Source organism: Lepisosteus platostomus, chromosome 5 (genome assembly GCF_059453375.1).
Source record: "Lepisosteus platostomus isolate fLepPlt1 chromosome 5, fLepPlt1.hap1, whole genome shotgun sequence".
NCBI classification, from domain to species: Eukaryota; Metazoa; Chordata; class Actinopteri; order Semionotiformes; family Lepisosteidae; genus Lepisosteus; species Lepisosteus platostomus.
Genome location: NC_142615.1, coordinates 57,378,639 through 57,398,484, shown reverse-complemented (window position 1 = coordinate 57,398,484; position 19,846 = coordinate 57,378,639). Strand labels below are relative to the sequence as shown.

At 38.7% G+C, this 19,846-nt stretch overlaps 1 protein-coding gene across 1 annotated transcript; it reads right to left on the bottom strand.

Annotated features, from left to right (window-relative positions):
- Window positions 1-1,251: 1,251 nt before the first annotated feature.
- Window positions 1,252-6,399, bottom strand: LOC148670002 (uncharacterized). The gene is made up of 2 exons (XM_088631013.1): window positions 6,375-6,399; window positions 1,252-3,855 (listed from the first exon to the last, which is right to left on the bottom strand). Exons 1-2 carry the CDS (start codon window positions 6,397-6,399, stop codon window positions 2,372-2,374), a joined length of 1,509 nt encoding a protein of 502 aa, XP_088487139.1. The 3' UTR covers window positions 1,252-2,371.
- Between the last annotated feature and the right edge of the window lie 13,447 nt (window positions 6,400-19,846).

The following is a 19,846-nucleotide window of genomic DNA, read 5'->3' as shown; positions in this document are numbered from 1 at the left end:
CCTTTGAAAACCTCTTTAGTAAAGCTGAAAGAACCGACTCCGTAGGTGTTGGTCGTGCACAAAGAGGAGCTGTGATAATAGAAGAGGAGGAGTGAGAATGGTGCAGATGCAGACCTGTTTTCTTACACTTCTTTGGAAGAAATTAAAATAAAAGCTGAAACAGCAGTAGCCATAAGAGGAAATGCCTCCAAACAGCAAGCAAGCACCCCTTGTTCGTATAGTGGTGAATATCCCCGCCTGTCACGTGGGAGATCAGGGTTTTATTCCCCAACAAGAAGACTGGTAGCTTTTCTCCCATCAGATTCCATCTCTCATGCAGTGTGAGAAAGCTTATGTAATATTCCTTTCTGTCATTTTCTGACAACTATTTCAAAGGGGCACCTTGTCAACTCCTAAATGCTTTTTATCAAAATCTACCTATGTGTCTGATTAATTTAATTTTTTTCCCAAAAAAAGTTTATTAATTAACAATCTCCAGTGAACAAAGAAAGTGCCGAAAAGGGTGAGTTCTTGAATCTTGAATCAGCTACACTGAACAGGGTATCTGTTCAGTAGTGGTTAGGATATATATATATACGAGAAACCAGGAGGTCACTTAACTCCTATTAAGCATACAGGATAGGATAAGGACATAACAGGAAAGGAATGGGACATTTTGTGTGTTTGTGCATATGTTAACGCATTATCTACATCATAGTGCCTTACCTCATTTGCATGATACCAAGACCATAGAGCAAGCTCTTCCTCACGAGTGAGATTCAAACCCATGCCTCCAGGGTGACACTATTATAAAATGCTTTGGAAAATGTGTTGGCTTTTATAATTCATCTTCTTTTTGGAGTGAATGTTGTATTTGAGAAAAAGCAAAGATGCTCACTAAGGTAGTGATGACACAGGTTCTGGCTATGCAGAAACTATGAATCATATTCATATGAGGGCATCAGAAAATAATATTTAATTGCACTTAGTTTATGATGCTGTTAAAGTGTATATATATATATTGCTTGTCCTGTCTGGTTTAAAAAAAAAAATAAAGAGCTGCACTGAAAAAAAAAACATAAAAATATGGAATTATTAGTAATGGTGCCAAAATAGATTTTCTTATCAAGAAAGATTCATACAATTTCTCCAATCCCTTATTATTTACCCTTTATTGCATAAATATTTCTTGTGTTTGATTAAATTTAGACTGTGCAACAAAGATGTGTCTCTTTTTCTTAAGAGTTACAGTTAAGAATCCTAATCTGTTTTATACACATTTCTTGCTTAACATGGTAAGCTGTTACACAATTACAAGCCTATCCAATGAGAACAGTCTTAATTGTAAATTAAACAGGACTAAACTTAACATTCCAAGACTATAAAGGAATAAAGAATTCAATTTAGACTTATATTTTATTATACACATAAAGTCAACTGCATGACTAGAATTCTGTTCTAATCAACCATAAGTAAGAGTAATCATAGTCAACATTTAGATGACTAGACTAAATCAAAAGTGGCCGACTACAAAGTGACCAATAGACATTTTAGGAACAAGTAAAGGTTTATTCCTCTGAAAAAAGAACAAAGAAAACACAAAAAGTCAGCTGTGGAAACTTTTACGGATGTCACATGCTGACGCAGCTACCTACTTCAACTAATAGACATTTCAATTGACAAGACTAAGACTATGATTAAAATAAAAACTGGTGACTAAATTGGTGTGTTTTTAAGTCACCTGACTGGATAAAACTCTTCCCACACTGACTGTAGCTGAATGAACTCTTGCCTGTGTGACTGCACTGGTGAACAATGAAGGTCTTCTGTGTGAGTGGGCTGGTGGGCTATTAAGGTACACGAGTCACTAAAACACTTCCCACACTGATTGCAGCTAAAAGGTCTCTCTGCTGTACGAATAAGGGTGGTGTGGTGGCAATATGGCTAAGGATCTGGGCCTGTGGGTGCCAGTTCAAATCCTGAAGCTTACTGAGGAATCCTACTCTGTTGGATACCTGAGCAAACCCCCAAACTCTAACTGCTCCAGGGGTGCTGTACAAATGGCTCCCCCTGTGCTCTGACCCAAAGCTTCTCTCCCTATCTGTGGGCCTCATGGTGAGCAACCTGTGAAAAGATAAATTCCTAATACAAAAAAATTTATATGGCCAATAAAGTGATCTTAATATGTGGGCTCTTCAGGTGATTCAGTCACTAAAACTATTCCCACGCTGACTGTGTGAGTGCGCTGGTGGGCTCTTAAGTTATTTGACTGACTAAAAGTCTTCCTACACTGATTGCAGCTTAATGGTTACTCTCCTGTGTGAATACGCTGGTGGGCTCTTAAGGTACTTGACTGACTAAAGCTCTTCCCACACTGACTGCAGCTGAATGTTCAGTCTCCTGTGTGAATGTGCTGGTGTCTTTTTAAGTGGCTTAACCGACTAAAACTCTTCCCACACTGACTGCAGCTGAATGGTCTGTCTCCTACGTGAATGTGCTGGTGGCTTTTTAAGTTGCATAACTGACTAAAACTCTTCCCACACTGACTGCAGCTGAATGATCTCTCTCCTGTGTGAATGTGCTGGTGTCTTTTTAAGTTACATAACTGACTAAAACTTTTCCCACACTTACTGCAGCTGAATGGTCTCTCTCCTGTATGAATACGCTGATGGACTCTTAAAGTACTTGAATCACTAAAACTCTTCTTACACTGGCTGCAGCTGAACGGTCTCTCTCCTGTGTGAATGTGCTGGTGATTTTTTAAGTAGCTTAACTGACTAAAACTCTTCCCACAGTGACTGCAGCTGAAAGGTCTCTCTCCTGTATGAATGCGCTGGTGGTTTATTAAGTGGCTTAACCGACTAAATCTCTTCACACACTGACTGCAGCTGAAAGGTCTCTCTCCTGTGTGAAGGTGCTGGTAGGGATTCGAAATGCTAGACTGACAGAAACTCCGCTCCTGTCTGTGCCGTAATGGCAGTTTATCCACTCTATCTGAGCAAGGCCTTAAGTGATTCTTCCTCATCCTCTGATTGTGCTGGGGTCTCTTATTCTGCAAATGCTCCATGGAATGGTCTTGCTCTGGGTGCTGAAACAGAGCTGTGTTTTCTCCACCATGTCCTTCAGTGTGCTGTTCAGCAGTGTGAATCATCTGGGGCTCCTTCTCCAGCTCTCTGAGACTAAAACCGCCCAGCTCATTCAGTTGTTCCTCTCTTTGCCCAAGAACAGACATGCTCTCCAGTTCATTAAAACTTTCAACAGTTTTCTCAGTAACCAGATTTTTAAACCTGTGTGTAAAGTCATCGGATACTAAGGGATCGTATAATTGTTTTAGACTCTGCAATGACAATCTCTCCACTTGAACAGAACAAGGCCTAATTATTATCAAGCCCTGTTGGAGCTGCCGTTGTTCCTCCCTGTACTGACTCTCCTCTGGGTGCTGTAACTCAGTACTATTCTCTTCACCAGGGACATCAGTCTGCTGCTCTGCAGTGTCAATCAACTTGGGCTCCATGTCTTGCTCTGGAAGATTTAAAACATCCTGTTCTTCACTGTGCTCTTGTACAGTGACACAGCCCAGTTCATTACAACCTTGTGTAATGTTGTTTGTGTTCAGATTGTTAATCTTCTCTGTAAAATCATCACATACTAAGAGCCCAGGTGTCTCACTCTCAGGCTCTGTCTTCATCATGGGCACAGAGTCCAGATCCTTGACACTCTGTCTGCTGTCAGTGTGCTTCTCACTGAGTGTCTCTTTCCCTTCTGCAGCAGTGAGCTCTGTCTCCTGCATCAGACTGGAGCCCCACTCCTCCTCACTCTGCTGCTGTTCAAGAGAAGCCCATTCCCCAGCATCAGGGAAATCACTAGACTCTGATCCTAAAAAACACAGGACAGGAAACCAAGACCTTTATAATAATAATAATAATAATAATAATAATAATAATAACAATAACAATAACAACAACAACAATAATAATAATAATAATAATTAACTTTATTTTATATAGCACCTTTAATGGTGACTTCTCAAAGTGCTTAACATGATGCCAACAACAAAAATATAAGCATGATGAGAATACGCTGTTTGAGGAGACAGTAGATGGTAATGCTGGGCGATAATTCGATAACGATAATTATCGCGATATAATTTTTCTCGATATAATTTTAACAAAAGTTTGATAAATGTTTGATACATATGTTTATGCTTTGCGCATGCGCACAAAATACTACGAGTGCGCGTGTGTGTTGCAGACCAGGCAGCTAACGTGGTGTTGTTAACCCACACGGTGGTGGCTGACAGGATTGAAGAGTGGAGAAATGAGCGACACTGAAGCAAATGTAGTGCTGCCAATGACCAGCTCGAAGGACGATGACATCATCGACAGAAAAGGTCATTCAACTTTGGTAATTTGGAGATATTTTGGCTTTTTACGATCAGACATAAAACAGAGCAGCGTGCACAGCGTTCTATTAAGATATTTATTTTGTACATTTTACTCATGCATATTTTGACATAAAAAAGACTTGAATACTCTCTACTTCAGATTTGTTTAATGTTTCTGCTGTTTGGCAAGTGTTTGTTGTGTTCTTAAAATAAAGAGTTGTTAATTTACCAATTAACTGTCTGGTTTCTTCAACTTTCACTCAGGAGAAAAGATCTGCCTTTAAACTTGAAAGAAATAATGATTTGACATTTATCGTGATAACTATCAATATCGACTGATATGAAAATTTTTATCGTGATAATGTTTTTGGCCATATCGCCCAGCCCTAGTAGATGGTGGCACAAAATACAGTAGGAGCAGATGGGTAAAGAACAGGTAGATAAAGGCTGTTCTAAAGAAGAATGTTTTGAGTCTGGATTTAACAGAGTTTAGGGAAGGTGACTCTCTGATATCCTTGGGGATAGAGTTCCAGAGTTTAGGGTTTAACAGAAGGGCCTGTCATTCACAGAGTGTAGATGGACTGGGGGACAGATAGGAGACCAGAAACAGAAGAGAGAAGGTTGCAAGGTGGGGAGTAGATCGATATTAATTCAGACAGGTACTGAGGTGCCAAGCCAAGCAGAAACTTATAGGTGAGCAGGAGGATTTTTAAGTCGACAGGAAACTTGACAGGAAGCCAGTGCAAGGACTCCAGGATAGGAGTAATGTGAGCAGTTGTACTAGACCTGGTTAGGGTTCTGGCTGCCAAATTATGGACATACTGGGGTTTGTTCAATGTGGATTTAGAAACCCCAGAGTGTGGAGTGTTACAATAGCCGATTTGGAAGAAGACAAAACTGACCAAAACGCTGACCAAGTGGAAATATGTAAATGCTGAAAAGTAAGGAGCCTAATATTTAGCCCTGAACTTTAATACGTGCTTAGAGAAGTGCTCAAAAGGAAGTAATATCTGCACAAAAAGTAGCTTAAATTTTAAACTTGAGATGGCAAAGATATTATTTAGTAGCATGTAATTTAAGTTTTAAAAATTTCCCAAACTTTAAATGCATTCAAACACATTTAATCTCTTTTAACAGATAAAGTGAAAAGGGACTGAAAATACAGCAGACTAGTATTTTATGTAACATGTTTTTACACAAATTCATGTATAGCCATTTAACGGTGAACAAAAAAATTCAAATACTGTAAATAAAAATGTAAAGAATGTGGGAAACAAAAATTCAATTCTTATACACCACGCAACAGAAACAGAGCTCCTCTTCAGGAACTAGTCTCTAGTTATCATGCAGCATCTCCATCGAGGAGGAAAGGCAAGTCAAGAGAAATTAAGCTGTATCACTGGTTTTATTATACTTTAAACTACATGCATGCACGTTCTAGTACACTCACAATCAATGTGTGTTGTTTAAGCAGAGGGGAATAAGTGCATATAAAGGGGTAAAAAGTATGTCTACTGTAATAATATCACAAGTACATTACATTTACACTAACACTGCACTGAAAGAGAGAGAGGGGTTGATTCAAACACACCGACTGGACACTCCAGTACACTAACACTGCACTGAGAGAGAGAGGGGTTAAAACACACACTGACCGTACACTGGGATGAGTTAATATAGACACAGGCCCTTGAGGACTGTAATTCTTAAACCTATTAAAATTATTTTGTATACACAATCATTAGTATACATATAATAATATAAACCAAAACATCGCAAAACTATATATATATATGTCTACTTTCCTAATTACTGATTCAGTGAAACAATTGTTTTCAGCACCGTAACCGTACAAAACAGTTCAGTTTCCACTAAAGAATCCCGTTGCTACATCACAAGTCTTTCCCACTTGACTCTGCATCTCTCCACTATATTCTCACCAGTGAGGAAGTTAAAGACACTGTTTTTAAACTCACACACACCTTGACTACATACATGTCACCCGACTGACCTGAGAGCTGCAGTTTCGTGTCCATTTCTTCCTTTATTCCTGCAGGGACTTCACAGGGAAGCGTGTGTCCAACATGATCTGTCTGTCGCCGATCTCCTTCTGCTCCCGACTCCTTCTCCCACAGCTGCAATCTCAACTTCAGGCTCTCGTTTTCCTTCTTCAGCTGCGCCACTTCACTCCCGACACTGTCTTCCACACACTGTGTGATTTTAAACACGGCCTGTCTCACCTGAGTCTGGGAGACGCTGCAGAGTTTGTTTTCAATCTCATCCTCGGAGTCAGACATCCTGTTTCGGAACACATGTGAAACTTCATACACGATCGATTTGAGCAAATCCTCCATGAAAGAGTGAAGCGTAGTTTCCAGATTGAACAGTAAAATTGCCATATTTAACCAAAGTTGATCACAAATCCAGAGAGATTGCTGTGCTGATACTGATATGACAAACACTATGACTCCTACGCACCTACGGGTCTATATTATTGCAAGGGTTTGAATTCACACCTAAAGCAGGAACAGGAACTGAGCGATCACTCCTCCTACATCCTACCACATGACTCACTTCCTTAGTGATTGTTGCTATGCACTTCACATGAAGGACTTTCAGTATGTTGTATCTTGATGAATTTACAATGAAATAAAATAATAAAAATAAATGTAGCCTTGTTTACAAATATATGTATATAAAATATACACATCAATATATTTACACATACAAATATATATGTTGTATTTTCATATATTTCCAGACCCTTCGCCTGTATTGAAATAAATAACAGTACTTAAACGTGTATTGAAATAAAGGCATTAAACTTTTAATGTAATGGATCCATATCTGAACAATGTCTGCTAATAGACGGTAATGTGGACAATTCCTGTTGCCAATTGGTTTGATATCTCCAAGACATCAGGCATTGAAAATATTGTTTTAAACAGAACATGTAAAATGGAATGTAGGTCAAAAACCTTCTGATAATCTAAGTACATCATGCTACATGTTCTGTGCATCCATTAGTTTATGGGCTTTTATGGGATTTAATTAGTTAGACAAATTATATTTCTGCTTACAATAGATAGTTTTATATCTATATTCATAATAAAGATTGGTTTTATTATAATTGATGATTTCTATAATTTATAGAGATCCTTTGTTTCATTTTCAGAAAAAAACAGCAATGTTGATAGAATAAGAAAAATAAAGTCCCTAAAAGACTGTGATTTGAATGAAGTCTTTTCTGTCCACATTTAACATTTTTAACATTTACAGCTGACAAACCAGCAGCATTCTGACAGAAAGAGCAGTTGTAAACTCATTGTTTCAGTTGTCCAGAGGAGCAGAGTGACTGAGAGGTCAGAGCTGTTAGCTGGTATTGTCAGGGTGAGAACAGCTCTCCAGCTCCCTATCATTGACTTCACACCACCTGAGTGTTGATGCTCTTTCTCTCCTGCTCGTCTCCTCTCCACTCCCATCTTTTGTTCTTTTGTTTGATTTATCAGCTGCCCCTCATACATGAAGGAGGCACCAAAGCCAAAACGTTCTGTCTCTTTTCTTTTCAGTATGGAATAAACCTTTACCTGCTCCTGTCTCATTCACTCTCTTTTTCACCTTGTCTGCAGTCTCACATCCTGCTGCTCCATTATCTGCAGTTTCTGTCCAGAGTTTCACCTCCTGCTGCTCCATTGTAAAAATGACTGATGAGTCACAGAACTGTTCTCACCTGTTAACACCCAGTAACATTTCTGCCCTGGTGGCAATTTAAATACCTGATTCTGTATTTTAATGTGTCTGTTTTGTGTTTAATGTCTTCATCTTGCTCTTTTTGTAATGAAATTGTTGTACTTGAAGTTGTAAAACTTAACCCTTGGTTTACCATGAGATTTTGACGTGATTTCTTGTTATAATGTTCGTCTGCATTTGAAACGTTTATATTTCACTATATTTACTAATAATCATACGTACTTATACATACTCCATGTAGATAATGTAAATGAAATCACATGTCACAGTAAAGGCTCACACACCGGGAATTCTTGAAGAATAAAATCACACTGCACAACTTTGGAACATCACGTCCAAGTTTAGTGACAGCAACATTAAAGATTTTAAGCTAAGACGTTTCAGATCACTTTTTTATGAAAGGTTCAAGCAAAGTTGAATAACTTTGCAAGAAACATTTCAAAATCTCAATCAAATCCAGTACGATCCCAATGGATCAATCTGAACTTTCTCCATCCCGACCAGTTGGGAAACAATCTTATGGTAAAAAAATCACACGAAACCACACAGATTCTTTAATGCTTACATCATAATGTTATTAGACTAGGACACTGATGTGAATATGTGTTTGGGTTTCGATTCGCCGATTCTTGTTAAAGAATTGGTGATTTATGATTACAGAATCAGTAGCATCGGAAAGCAGGAGCTCTGTTTCTTAGCAATCTTGAAGGCATGTCTATGTAGAGCACAGTGTGAAAATCTGTACTAAAAAACACCAAGTGCTTAAGATGACATCTTCTTTTACCATTGCAACTTTTAATCTCAGGTGTACTTTTAGAAGGCATAGAAAGAACAGTTGTGTCGACATTTGCATCATACAGCAGAATGGCGCAGCAGAAGCATGCTGGGCCCATGACCTAGAGGTCAATGAATTGAAACCATCCTCTGAGTTTTATGGAAGACTTAAGCACACCATCGGGCCAATGTAGTATAAGAAAAACAAAGATAGCCAAAATCTCTTTCTTTAAGTCCCGTTCTAAGTTTCTTGCTTTTGTGAGCAAACTTACCCAGATCTGCAATATTTTAAAATATATGCCTTTGTTTAATTGGAAATAACTAAATTATTGGTGATATCCAGTTATATACTTGAACGAAACAGAAAAATAACAATTATGACCTACATTTTAACACACTGACCAGAATAATTGAAAAGCTTTGATTCAGAGCCCTTGCAGTTAGTGTTAATTAGAAAAACAACAGTGCTGAAACCTGAGCACAAGTTCAGCTGCTCTCCAGGTTTGTTCCCCACTGTTTCTCGTTGCAATTGAGCTCAGAGCTGGAGATGATCTCTAGATAGAACCGTGTTAACTAGTCCGCAGCTGTGTGCTCCTTTCGAAAGTTTGTTGCAATTGACCCAATGTGTGGTTCTATAGCTGTCAGGTGCAGTTCACTTACATAAAGGGCATTTATTACTGAGGAGCCTGAGTCAGGTAGTAGACGAACCTACAATCTTCTGATCCACGTTATCCATTGCATTACTGCCCTTCCTCTCACATTGCTGAACTGCACCAGATTGAGCTCAGCTCTTATATATATATAGTATATACATTCTATATGTATCCTCCACATAGTATATGGTGTGGTGCAGTGGCTAGGGATCTGTTCCTGTGGCTGAAGGTTGCCAGGTCGTGTCTCATGGCAGGCAGAGAAATCCTCTTCTGTTGGGTTCCTGAGCAAGACCCTTAAACCCAAGTGATCCAGGGCCACTGTATAAATGGTTGACCCTGTGCTCTGACCCCACGTTTCTCTGTGTATCTTATGGAGAGCAAGTTGGGGGTAGGTGAAAAGACAAAATCCTAATACATGAAATTGTATATGACCAATAAAGTGGTCTTATATATGTGTTATCTTATCTATCTATATATGTATTATTATTATTATAAGTAATACTACAAATACCAGCAGCTAGCCCCTCCCTACAGCTCTTTGATTACCATCCACTGACTGCTCCTCTGTCAGGAAGTGTGAGGAGTCGACACACTGGAGATTATAATGCTAGAAGCAAGACAATTACATGTCAGGAGAAACTTAAAGCTACAGCAGCAGGAGTAGCAGTAACCGCAACGAGGCGGGTAAAGTTCGGCTTTTCTCATTTTCTTCTGCAGAGCCACTGTGTCAGAATGCACTGCTCTGGATATAAAGGGAATTGTGGCTTCAGATCATTTAAACTGAGCTCTGCATTGTTTTATTCATGCTGCCTACATGCTTTGAATTGCTGATATTTCCTGCATGCATTTCTTTTTCAGGTTTCATTAAATTCCTCACATTTGAGCCAACACTTAAATATTTCACTAGGGGTCGCATAATACGCGGTGCAAACCTTATTTACTGTGGATTGCTGTGGCACATGAAGCTGTTTTATTCAGTGGGGAGGTTTGATGCGCATATTACAAATCGAGCGGGCGAGTAAGAAATCCAAGAAGAAATCCAATTAAAAGAAATTAAAATAATCCAAGATGCGTAGAAAACTGCAGATCTTAAAAATGCAGAACAGTTACATAGTACACTGTGCTGCACCTTTTATATTTCGGTCTTACAAATTTGAATACATACCTTACCGCAAATCGTGCCTTGATTACAGACACCCCAAACAGTTCTTAATTCACAAAGCAAAGGCTATCTAAATGTGCCTCTGTTCCTTTCCCTTTCAGGATATTGTTAAAGATTAGAGAGTACCATAAGTGTGAAGCGAAGAGAGAAACTCAGAACGGAGCTTTAATAAACACAGGGAAAGGGAGTCTTCTCTCGCATTTCAGTGAATCTAGGGTGTGCTCATGAACCGAGCATAGCAGAGGATGAATTTGACCCATTTATGTCTGGGTTATGGGACCTGAATGCTTCCACTGCATCACTCACCGTAAAATGCTGTAAAAACAACTGTTCTTTCGGTACTTACTAAATGTACTCCTGAGATTCAAAGTTTCAATAGTAAAGGAAGGTGTCACCTTGAGCACCCTGTGTCTTTTTAATACAAATCATCACACTGCTCTACATAGACCTGTCTTCAGAATCCTTACGATTGCTGAGAAGCAAAGCTTTTGCATTCCGAGGATACTGATTCTTTCACCGTAAATCCCCAATTCTTCAACAAGAATCAATGAAAACCAAACACTTATACACACTTGTGTCCTAGCGTGAAAGCAATATGATGGAAGCATTTGAGAATCTCCTTCACAGCACATATGAGAATTTCAATTTCTTCCCCATTGCAGAGCGTGTATGGGCGCTCCCTCAGTACCCTAGTTTGTAAAACCACGACTTAAAGGTCGAAGCACTTTTTAATATTCTGGAGTCTCTCATTTGATGGCCAGAAAAAAATTATGTCAGAACTTGAAAAGCTTTCTAAAATTGTTTGGTGCTTCTTATTAAAAGAAATCATAAGAGCACCTGAACAGCTTCAGGCTATCGACTGCTTAATATAGTGATCAGCAGCTTGATAACCAGTTTATAAGGGTGAAAATGATCCTGGAAGCACAACAAGGTTCTAACGGCTGTTTTGGGTTTTACAACCGAATAACAAAACGGCTTCAATTACGACGATTAGACTCAGCGAAACTTTAACGCCTAAGATATTTGCAGGAATTGTAAGTGTTTTGCACGTGTCGAACTTCAAGAACTAACCAAGGCAACCACAGGAACAACATCAAGAAGCACAACCAATTCCCCATTTAAATCTTTCCTGTAAGTTGTGCTTTGCGAAAGCATGAAGTAAACCCCCAGATTGCTTTTGAACATGTACAAAGTATTTCTGATGGAGCGCTATGTGCAAAGATTTAATAAGCTTTACCCCTGCCAATGATTCAGCATGAAGAAGTAAAAGTTTCACAGACAAAAGCAGCTTGCCACTGCAGCCAGTACTAAATGTACTTGCCGGCACACTACCATGTGCACTGCCTCATAAATGATCTTGGCAGACTTTGTTCCCTACATAAATCTGAAAGTGCCAAAGAACATTGTCTTTTAGAAAGTCTATCTCCAAACACCTTGTGCAGCCTCTCAACAGACTAACAAAGAGCTCTTTTACTGATCGTATCGCAAATCAGAGGAAACAAGGTCTTAAAACAGTTACATTTGGCAGTGGTGGGATTTGAACCCCTGCCCCCAGAGAGACTGGAGCCTAAAATAGAGCACCTTAGACTGTTGGGCCACGCTACCTTCCACAGGGGTGGGCTTTCTCACATTGCTGGCTTGTAAAATGCCAGGGGCTTCAGCTCTTGTCATCAGATCTAGTGGAATCATGATGCGTGGAAGCGACTGCACCTTCATCTTTTGAGATGTTTTCAATAGAACAAATGCTACTTTCAACAGCACAAACCGGCACAAACATAGCAATAACGAAGGAGGTGGGTTTCATCCTTTGTGCTGTTTGTGGGGGTGCAACCCCACAGCGATCTACTGAATTGAAGAGCAATAATCAAAATCCTCTGCTATTACTGTTGCTTTTTTCATAGTTTCTTCAAATCCTTCATTTGAACATCGATTATGAAGGATATTGATGATAATATCACACGAATTGTGGTTTTCTTGTGATCACCAATTTTATTAAAATACCAGCCTTTCTTACAGTTGTCTTGCGTGTTTCACAAGGTATAATAGCCCCCCTCGCATCCTCAGCTAACACATTTTAAAATTACTTTAGATTGTACAGCATGTATGTTTACATTTATATTAAAATTAAATTAAATATACTATCAACATACATACAGTGCTAACCTAATAATTCTTGTCAGGTTCTCCAACAAATCTGCGTTGTTATTTTAACGTTTTAGCTGATGATGCAACGGGAGTATAAATGAATTCTCCCGCCAGCCATTAAAAGACCAAATTCCATGGGTGAACATTATTTTCTCAGATGTTGCCGGTAATATTGAATTAAGTTCACAACTGTTGTAGTAGTTCGTCCGTGAAGTTCGACACGTGCAAAGCACTCGCAATTTCTGCTAATATCATAGGCATTAAAGTTTCGCTGTACTAACGAGGAGCGTTTGTCCGCAGCTGAGCGTGAACTCTGATACTGTCAGCAGACATTTCCAAATACGTTTTCGCCTGCTCTCATCTTTTTAAAGACGGTCATAAACGCTCAAGAAGTAATTCATTCGAGTTTGAAGTCTGTTTCTGTTGTCTTGATGAAGCGCAGCCTTATGTAGGAAACTCCCTTTTTGAAGAAGTTTGCCGTCACCCTGCAAGGGAGAAGAGCCATCAATCACCGAGACAGCCACTGAGACAATTAACATTAAACACGTGAAATGCGAGATGTTGTGATTTTTTTTCCGCTTAAGGCTTCGATCGTTTCTACTCTAACGAGAAAAACTTTTTTATTAGATGTGAGATTTGAACAATCGTCTCCAGGGGAAAATGCGACCTGAACGCAACGCCTTAGACCACCAGCTATCTTTCCTATGGTACTTATAATGAATTATATATTTTATTTCTTTCTACTCGTTGATAAGAAAAAAAGTGAAATCATGTAATTAGGGAAATGTCTTTGTTTGTTTCATGGGGAAAACTAGCACGGGCAAATGTAAAGTTTAGAGCAGCGCTCAATAAAAACGATCAGAAACCGAAAGCGCTTCTTAAGCGGATCAATATATTCCGATACTGGTGGTTCCGCGGAAGAAATAAGCAAAGCCGAACTCAAAGCACTGTGTTGCCATTGCGGCTACTCTGGCTGCAACTGCTTTAAGATCTGCTTAGCGGAAAGTTGTAGGAGGTCAGACTGGTTTGCGCTGTCTAAATAACAGTGTGCGAATTTAAGGTTATTTAAATAAGAGTATTTACAATATAACTCATGCTCAAAAGCGTTAATCCTGCACTGGCTGCTATTTGAAACGCCTTCATAAATGACGCGTAATAGAGAGTTATGCAGCTGGCTTTTTTGCTTCACAATACATTGCAATCAGGAAAATAAATCAATTTGAAATATGCAATACAAGGTCCGTTCCCGGAAATGAAACCTGTTTTACACTGACGTCGCTCCTTTTGAGATAATCCAGATTGTGAAGACGACTGCACCCTTGCAGATCATAATATTACACAAAGGCTGTAAAGCACACTCTGAATCGATCCGAATATTTGATTTCCGTGATCCGTTTAGGCAACAACAGGCAACGTGGCACTTCTCCAGCAAAGCATTTCTCAGTTTAGTGAACTACTGGTGCTTTCACCACACCGTTGTATGTAGCTCGTCAGGATGGTAAATGGTCTAAACCGCCAGACTGAAAGATGTCTTTCTATTGCTTGGGTATTCTGGTCTCTGAATAGATGCGTGGATTTAAATCCCACTCCTGAGAGGTACTCGCTTTTCTCTGTCTTGCATTTTTCCCATCTTGTTGTGCTCGCTGATAATGACAGGAAGAGGAAAACGGAGAAACCGCTTTGCGGGCACAAGATGGGCAAGGAAATGCTCCGTGAATACTTCAATGTGATCAGCAGAAAGTCAAATAGGCTTCGAATTTCTGCCTTAAGAACTGTTTGGGCTGCCTGTAATCGAGGAAAGATTAACTGCAAGGTATGCATTCAAATGTGAAAGACCGAAATAAAAAAAAAACAGAAGAAGATTTATTAAAACAATGTTTTCCTTGCTATTTGTCCTGTATTACATTATATGGGGTCATTGTGAAACCATCCTGAAGCCCTACGGAATGCAGTTACTCTCCCAGTGACAGCGGCAGGAGCACAGAGATTATATCAGAGCTCGAGCAGAGAGTTCGAAAATCTAGGGAAATTGATTTATAGAACATTTGATTAAACTTTCCTATCTGCTCGGTCTTACTGAAGTATTTGAGCTTTTTTGTCTATTTCTATACTATACAGTAGATAGTGTTTAGCCAGAGAAGAGAGATATAAGCTCTATAACCCCACAGTAACCGCCGATTCCAATAACCTTAACTAAAGCAGGAAGATCAGTTTCTGCTCGACACAGCTGTTTTCTGTAAATCTCCAATACAGGCTGGAGGCGCTGTGTGTCCAGGCTGAGCGGTTATATAAGAAAAGACTCAGCGAGCTGCAGGCGCGGCTCATTACTCTGCGCTCCCCGTGAGGAATGCGCGTGTCCTCCCTCCGTTATGACCTTCAAACACTCCTCATAACATTTAGCACTCCTCTTAACTCTTAGCAGAACATTAAAGTTTCACAGACAGAAGCAGTACGCCAGCACAACCAATATTAAAACAGTACGATTTGCACTGACTGGAAAGTGATCTCAGCAGACGTTGTTCCCTGCATAACGCTAAAGGTGGCAAAGCGCATTTGGGTTGAGAGGACGCAATAAAGCTTTTGTTTTCTGCCTTGATGTGAAGGTGACAAAGTATCTCTAAAAACTTTGCTAAGGTTATCAGGAGATGGTCAAAACACTATTCCAAAGATTGCTTTCCAAGTCAGAAGAAAAAGGGTCAGAGAAGCATTTGGCAGTGGTGGGATTCAAACCCACGCCCCTCAAGAGACTGTAGCCTTAAACCAGCAACTGAGCCCACTTGGCCACACTACCCTCAGTGTCTCTCTCCTTGTCTCATTACTTGTTCGGAGAAAGCCGGGTGCCCTTCACTCGTCCAACCTCGTGGCGTTATGACCGTGGAACCAACTGCACCTGCTTATTCTGAGATTCTTCCCCTCTCATGGCGAGATCTCGACTTCTTTAACACCTCTGGATAAAGTTCTTCTGTGGAGCAGGCTTCAGACCTTGATGTCATTTTATTTTTACAGCAGCATGCATCCTGAAACTTTTTTTCATATTTTTATTTGAACAACAAAAATACATATAATACAAAATAGAGCACATATGACGTACCAATAACATCGTCAGGGGCACGTGATATAATGCAATTACACTTTCTGAAAAATCTACTGTCCAGGCAAATGTACATGCTGGTCTACGGGGCTCTTTTCTGCACTGAGCTGCTCGTTTGAAATCCAGAAGGCAACACAGACGCGCTCCTATACCAAGAGTCTTATCTGGACCACCTGGGTAAAAAAACAGGAAACCTAAGCACTAATCCATACTGACAGCTTTTGAAAAGGAGCTCTTTAATATTCACAAATACGAAGACAAGGTATAAATACTCCATAGGTTTAAAATTCAGGAATATGAATGGTCAATTGTTTACAATTGCAGTTTTTATTTTTCGTATGATTAAGCGACTTTTTTACAACGTAAAAAAAAAACAGCACACCTAAATGACAAAGCCTTGGAGCCACAGAGAAAAACAAATTGTGTTTAAAGTAATTTTAAAGGCTCGAGATAACATTGCACTATAAAAGCAATTGTTTGTCTTCTTTGTGGCGCTTACTTTATGTTGCTTTAGCAAATTTCATGCAGTTTATTTCTGACACAAGACATAACAAGCTTGTGTATTTATGACAAAAAAGCAGGGCAACAATTTCCATCGGCCTTGAACTTGAAATTGTTAAAAAGTAAGTTAAATGCACATATAGTAAATATATTTTCTCATATAATGGTGTGTTTTTTGTCTAAAGAATCCTTCATGAATGGCTAAACAGATACTTTGCATAATTAAAAAGAATATATATATTTACGAATTTTAACGTTTTATACCATAAAGTTTAATTGTTAACATGAGCCCTATTTATCGATATCACCAATACAGTTCTGGATTTTATTCTGCCTTCCTATGCAAATATTAATTTTCTTTCACACAACAGCTCGCATGTATGGTACTGTAGCTTATTAGCGCCAGGGAGAAAAAGAATGTTGTTGGCTTTTAAATTAGAAACCATTTGCGTTTATACAAAATCACAATGCATTGTCGCAGACATTGGGACATCCTCTATTTAAACACCTGTCGTTTTCTCTAATATTGGCTCCTGTGCTTCGGTCCAGTTGAGAGAGGAGAAGACACGGAAAAAGTCGTGTGGCGCTGGAAGCTCTGGAAGGCAACGTAAAATATTGCTCTGTCTGTTGGTGGATTTGGTATGCACGTTTTTTTCAATGTAAAATGCAATGTACAAGGATCAAATTTGATTCAAAATCGATTAATGTAAAAACCAATAAAGCTCATGTTTTTTATCTAGTTTTATCTACAGTATATCTATATTTAGTTTTTCAAAGGTCCTTTAAAAAAATGTTTATCGCATACTTCTAAAATTATTAAAATAATAATTATTAAAATATCAGATTGTGTTTCTGCAACATTTCGTTCACAGTACGCCGTATTTAACAATAAAACAACACTCACAATGAGGGCTTTACACGCAGTCCGGGGTATTTTCCCCTTTTATATTTTTGCCACTTTATATAGAACCTGTTATACTCCCAAAAGTGCAGAGTAGCTTGTAAATAAAAATTCACCGCTGGTATAAACAGATGTGTGCTTTGTTTGCCTTTGTAAGCATTTGTTTCAAAAATAAGTCCACAATACATTAAAAACACAAAAAAACACAAACTTAATAATATAACAATACAAAATCAATACCAAATCATAAAGCCAATTAAGTACCTATCCTTTGAAAACAGAGAACACCTTATCTACAAAAAAAATGTGACATTTGTATATACTTTTGAATTACAAAGCAGACAGAGTAGTCCCCGAATTCAAAGATCAGATCTTGGCCAATACAAGACAATCAGACGGGAGTTGAATTCGGAACAAGAGCCTCTGCTTCGTGGTTTATTGAGCTTTTGATCAACGTCTGAGTGAAAAAGATTAGCTATTTTAACTCTTTCATTAAAGTACCTTCCTTCGAGCCAGATTCAAACCAGTGACCTAAAGATTCCCAACTGTTCTTACTACAGTCCTCCACTCTACCAACTGAGCCATCAAAGGGCTGTCAGGCACTTTTCTCTGGCACATACTGCCGAATGTAGTGAAATGTTGTGGGTGATTAAAATCCCACTTCGACATCAGGTTTCCAACTTGTTCCTTATCTTGTTTACCTTGAATTTAAGCAGTGAACCAAGATTCTACTGTATACACTTCCAGGGATATCACAAAAGATTTGATGGGGCATCAATCATTCCAGGCGGAAATTGACTCCTTTTCTTTCTCGAGGGATCATATTAAACATTTCATTTGGATCGAGAAGAGGATCACCATGATACACATAACAAACAGTTTCATTCTGTCTTTATTAGAATCTGTATCACAGCTAATGCATGTAAAGGCACAAGTAATAGATTTATTTCGTGCTGAATAGAGAAGAGAGAAAACAACGTTTCTGAAAAAGGCTTCACAGCTGAAACATTATCTTTTCTCTCTTCTCTTTTCAGCATGGAATATACCTTTTACTTATTCCTTTGCAAACTATGCATGCTGACGCAGCTTCCCACCTGAACTAATGCATGTAAAGCCTTCGGTATGCGATAGTGAGAGTTCAGTTATCCCGGGGAGTGAAGATAACTGAAATTTAGTAAATTCATATTTAAATAGAGGTAAATCTTCAGTGTTCTGTCACTGCAAATTTGTTACAGGAGTATAACGGAAGTGGGGACTGTACCCACGCCGACATTTATCCATTTGATGGAAAATCTAATGCTTTAACCACTCAGCCATCCAGATCTACACTAAAGCTCCTTTTACATGGGCTCATTTCTGAACAGATTGTCAGTTGTTTAACATTTCAATATGAATCGGATTCAAACATTTGCAATTATTCACCTATAAAAAGATCACTCCAACTAATCAATGGCCCAGCCATCCTGGGTTCACCTTTCCAGCATTGTGTTACACAGTTCATTAAATATATTTGTTATATTTTTGAAGGGCATGGGACTGTAGGTTGGTGATTCCCAGGGGAAAACAGGGTTATTGAGCAATTGGGCATTCAGAGAATACGTTTTGTAGGTGAATGTAACCGTGCACTAAAGTAAAGAAAACCCTCTTAGATGAAGCACTACAGATGTAGCCCCTGAAAGTGTACAAGACTTACATTCATAGTACTGCTGACACAAATGTAGTCTCTACATCAGACCGAAATAGTAATGTGTTCGTTTAATCACGTGAAGGATCTCCTCGTCTCATTCATCAATGGAAATAGAAGCCATTAGAATACGATACATGTTCACCTTCAACCCCGCAGCTGACGGATGAGCTTGTTTCAGCTCTGTAAAGTTGGCCCCTCTACAAACAACACAAATGATGAAACCCACCTGTAATCAGTCTGTGTTTGTCATTACTATATATATATATTGCCATGTTACTAGAACTTGTAGCTGAAGTTTACTAGTTGTGTTTTTATGATGATCAGCCTTATGTTGATTACAATATTGTATATAATGTATAATTTGAACTACATATTTTCCAGGTGTGAATGATTGTATATTTTCAGAATACATTTCTAAACCAAATCATTGGCTTGATTTACTAGTTTCTACCCCTATAACATCTATCTTTGATGTATAATAGACCTTTAACCATATATGTATAATAGTCCTCTAAAGTTATCCGTATAATAGAACTCCAACCATTTATGTATAATGAACATATAACCATAGATGTCTAATTGACCTATAGCGACATACGTATATTAGAATTTCATTCTAGAGGAATTACGGACCACATTTATAAAGTACGTCTAAGATATGAGTTTAATAGACGTATATTCTACATGGTTTGCCCACTGGGATGTCCCATTATGAATTGAACAAAGCTAGATACACAATTTCTAGCCTTCATTACAAGACAGTTTATTTCTCAAAAGTGTGTTATGTTAAAAAGAGAAAAACAAAAATATATGGATGAC

Bases quoted from the DNA above. Each gene is read 5' to 3' on its own strand.
- LOC148670002 (XM_088631013.1), bottom strand. From the start codon at position 6,399: ATGGACACGAAACTGCAGCTCTCAG. The intron at 3,856-6,374 runs GTCAGTCGGGTG...TGTGTTTTTTAG, and splicing joins CACGAAACTGCAGCTCTCAG to GATCAGAGTCTAGTGATTTC.